Genomic DNA, 2,735 nt, shown 5'->3' on the forward strand with positions numbered 1-2,735 from the left:
CACACACACACACAATGCGTCCTTACACACATCACATATATGCATAGATAATACATACACACAGACTCACATACACAGTAAGATGCCAGCATTGACACAGTGGCAGGCCAGCAGAGTCGAGGGATTCTCCGGCAGCCAAGTCAGACGCTGGGGCCCAGTCAGAGTTGATAGGAGCTGTATCACTGTCTGGGGGTCCAGCCACCAAGTGCGCGGGAGGGGGCCTGCTGGAGTATCCTCTGTGGCCCAGTCCGACACTGGTTGTCTCTAGCTGTGAGCTGGCATCGCTCTTCACATACACAGAAAGTCGCTAGAGTATTGTTAAATGTAATGTGGTTAAACCTGGTGTACGCAGGGTGCGCTACTAGAATCAAATTCCCTGGTGGGCCTACATCACCTCAGTCTGTTGCAGCCTCCCTACGTGTTTTTATCAGCTATAGTGACAGTTTCCTCAGGGGATACATGCTGGCCATAACCTGTAGCAGTCAAATAGAATCAATGGCGCCCTATTTTATATGGTAGCAGAGGACACATCATTTCCTGATTACAGAAAGTGTTCTAACCCAAAGGGTGTGATAGAAAAAAAAGTAGTAAGAAGTCATCAGGATTTACATGTATTAGGTTTATTTGATGGTATATACATGTATCATGCATAGGATAAGACCATGGCTGGTGTACAGGTCTTAGCAGCACAGCAAGGACCTCCTCCTACGCATCTTGAGGCTTTTCTCATGCGTCTTTCTAATCCGCTCTCTCCTCCTGTTAAGCCACTGACTGACATTATTCGTTTTTTCCTCCCGTTCTCTTTTGATTTTACTTCTGGTCCTTGACTTCTCTCTCCTCGTTTTCAGCCAGTAGCGGAACCTCCAGAGTGGTTTTTTCCGTAATATTTCTTCCTTTTTCTCCTTGAGGGTAATGGGCACAGGGTCCTGAATCCTCCCTTGAGCATCAACGATTTTACTTTTTTTAGTGAAGTGCTCGGTCGTCTTTTTCAGGATGGTTATGATGTTAATATGAGGGATTTCTCCCTTGCCCATGGTCTCCTCCTCCTCCTCATGTGGTTTGTCCTTTGGAATATCTATCATCTCTGGAACATCTGCAATGTAAAAGGGAAGACATTAGAATCCGCATATGTTATGATAAGCTATACCTGCTAGAGAGAATACAGGCCGCCATACACAGCACCCAGTATTCTAGTTACAGATTTAAAGGGTGAAGGTAGGGACCCTCCATTGTCCAATTCCAAACATAACAGTATATGAGGTAAATGACAGCTATACACCTCTCTATAATACAAGTGTATGGCCACCATTTAGAATCTAGATCCTAGACCCCCCTCCCCCTTTATGATATAGTAATTATTACCTGGTATAAGGACGACCACTTCCTCTAGATCAGCCTGTTCTGTCTGTCGGCGGCGACGTCTGCGCCGACACCAATATATAGCACTGAGACAAAGTAAAATCCTTAGAATAACTTATATAGATATTACAATTCATTTACCTATTCATATATCACCCCTCCCCCTATTATCTGTATATAGCCTGGGCCTGGCTACAATAGTTGCTGCGCCCCCTATAGTTCTGATCGTAATTTACATGTCAGCTGTGTTCCACAGAATATAGAGCAAGAAAATCTATATCATATCTATATTACGCTGGAATTACCACAATTCCTAAATCTTTCCTTTCCCACCCCCCTCAAGGCTTCATGTATGGCTTTGTAGTAGAGACCCCATAATCCCAGAGCCCCCTATAACTATAACAGAAGGTAACCAGCAGGAACTTACCAGAAAATAACGAAAACAACGGCCGCAATCAGCCCAACAATTCCACCGATGAGACCGCCACCTGGTAATAAGCAAAGGCAGGTATTATTATATGTTATTTATTACTATTAGGAATATATATATATTTTACACACACACACACACACACACACACACACACACACACACACACACACACACACACACACACACACACACACACACACACACACACACACACACACACACACACACACACACACACACACACACACACACACACACACACACACACACACACACACACACACACACACACACACACACACACACACACACACACACACACACACACACACACACACACACACACACACACACACACACACACACACACACACACACACACACACACACACACACACACACACACACACACACACACACACACACACACACACACACACACACACACACACACACACACACACACGCGTATATAGTGGACGTCATTGTGACTACTCACTGTTATGGCCTCCGTCATAGTTGATGGGAATCTTCATCCCCGAATCCCCCATAACTGTCAAGTAAGGAAAATACAGACATTAAATACATTTCCCAGCTACAGAAATACAGTGTCCATTTAGAAAAATAAAGCTCGTTCAATATGAAGCCATTACCTGAAGACTCTGCCATCTCTTTTCCCAAGCACCAGCTATATAGCAATAAACGCACAAGTCTCTGTAGTCCTACCCACTCTCATCGACTGCAAACTACAGAGTGACTCCAATGCATCCTCTCACATAGGTTCATCAGGTTCTATGATGACATCACAATGCTTTCTCATAGCATTGTGATGTCATCAGTCACCTGATCTGTACTGTGAAGTTGTATCAGTGTTGTCATAGTAACATGGAGGGAAGAATGAGCAATGTATGTAGAGAATGAGATTGTTTTCCATCTACTGAGC

At 44.1% G+C, this 2,735-nt stretch overlaps 1 protein-coding gene across 1 annotated transcript; it reads right to left on the bottom strand.

The window, feature by feature from the left end:
• Positions 1–635: 635 nt before the first annotated feature.
• Positions 636–2,528, bottom strand: LOC138802080 (uncharacterized). Its single transcript, XM_069985221.1, has 5 exons — positions 2,446–2,528; positions 2,292–2,345; positions 1,787–1,847; positions 1,363–1,445; positions 636–1,093 (listed from the first exon to the last, which is right to left on the bottom strand). Exons 1-5 carry the CDS (start codon positions 2,459–2,461, stop codon positions 681–683), a joined length of 627 nt encoding a protein of 208 aa, XP_069841322.1. The 5' UTR covers positions 2,462–2,528; the 3' UTR covers positions 636–680.
• Positions 2,529–2,735: the final 207 nt, after the last annotated feature.

Source organism: Dendropsophus ebraccatus, chromosome 9, assembly GCF_027789765.1.
Source record: "Dendropsophus ebraccatus isolate aDenEbr1 chromosome 9, aDenEbr1.pat, whole genome shotgun sequence".
NCBI lineage: Eukaryota > Metazoa > Chordata > Amphibia > Anura > Hylidae > Dendropsophus > Dendropsophus ebraccatus.

Bases quoted from the DNA above. Each gene is read 5' to 3' on its own strand.
- LOC138802080 (XM_069985221.1), bottom strand. The intron at 1,848-2,291 runs GTGAGTAGTCAC...GCTTATTACCAG, and splicing joins CTATGACGGAGGCCATAACA to GTGGCGGTCTCATCGGTGGA. The intron at 1,094-1,362 runs GTAATAATTACT...TTTACATTGCAG, and splicing joins AGTGGTCGTCCTTATACCAG to ATGTTCCAGAGATGATAGAT.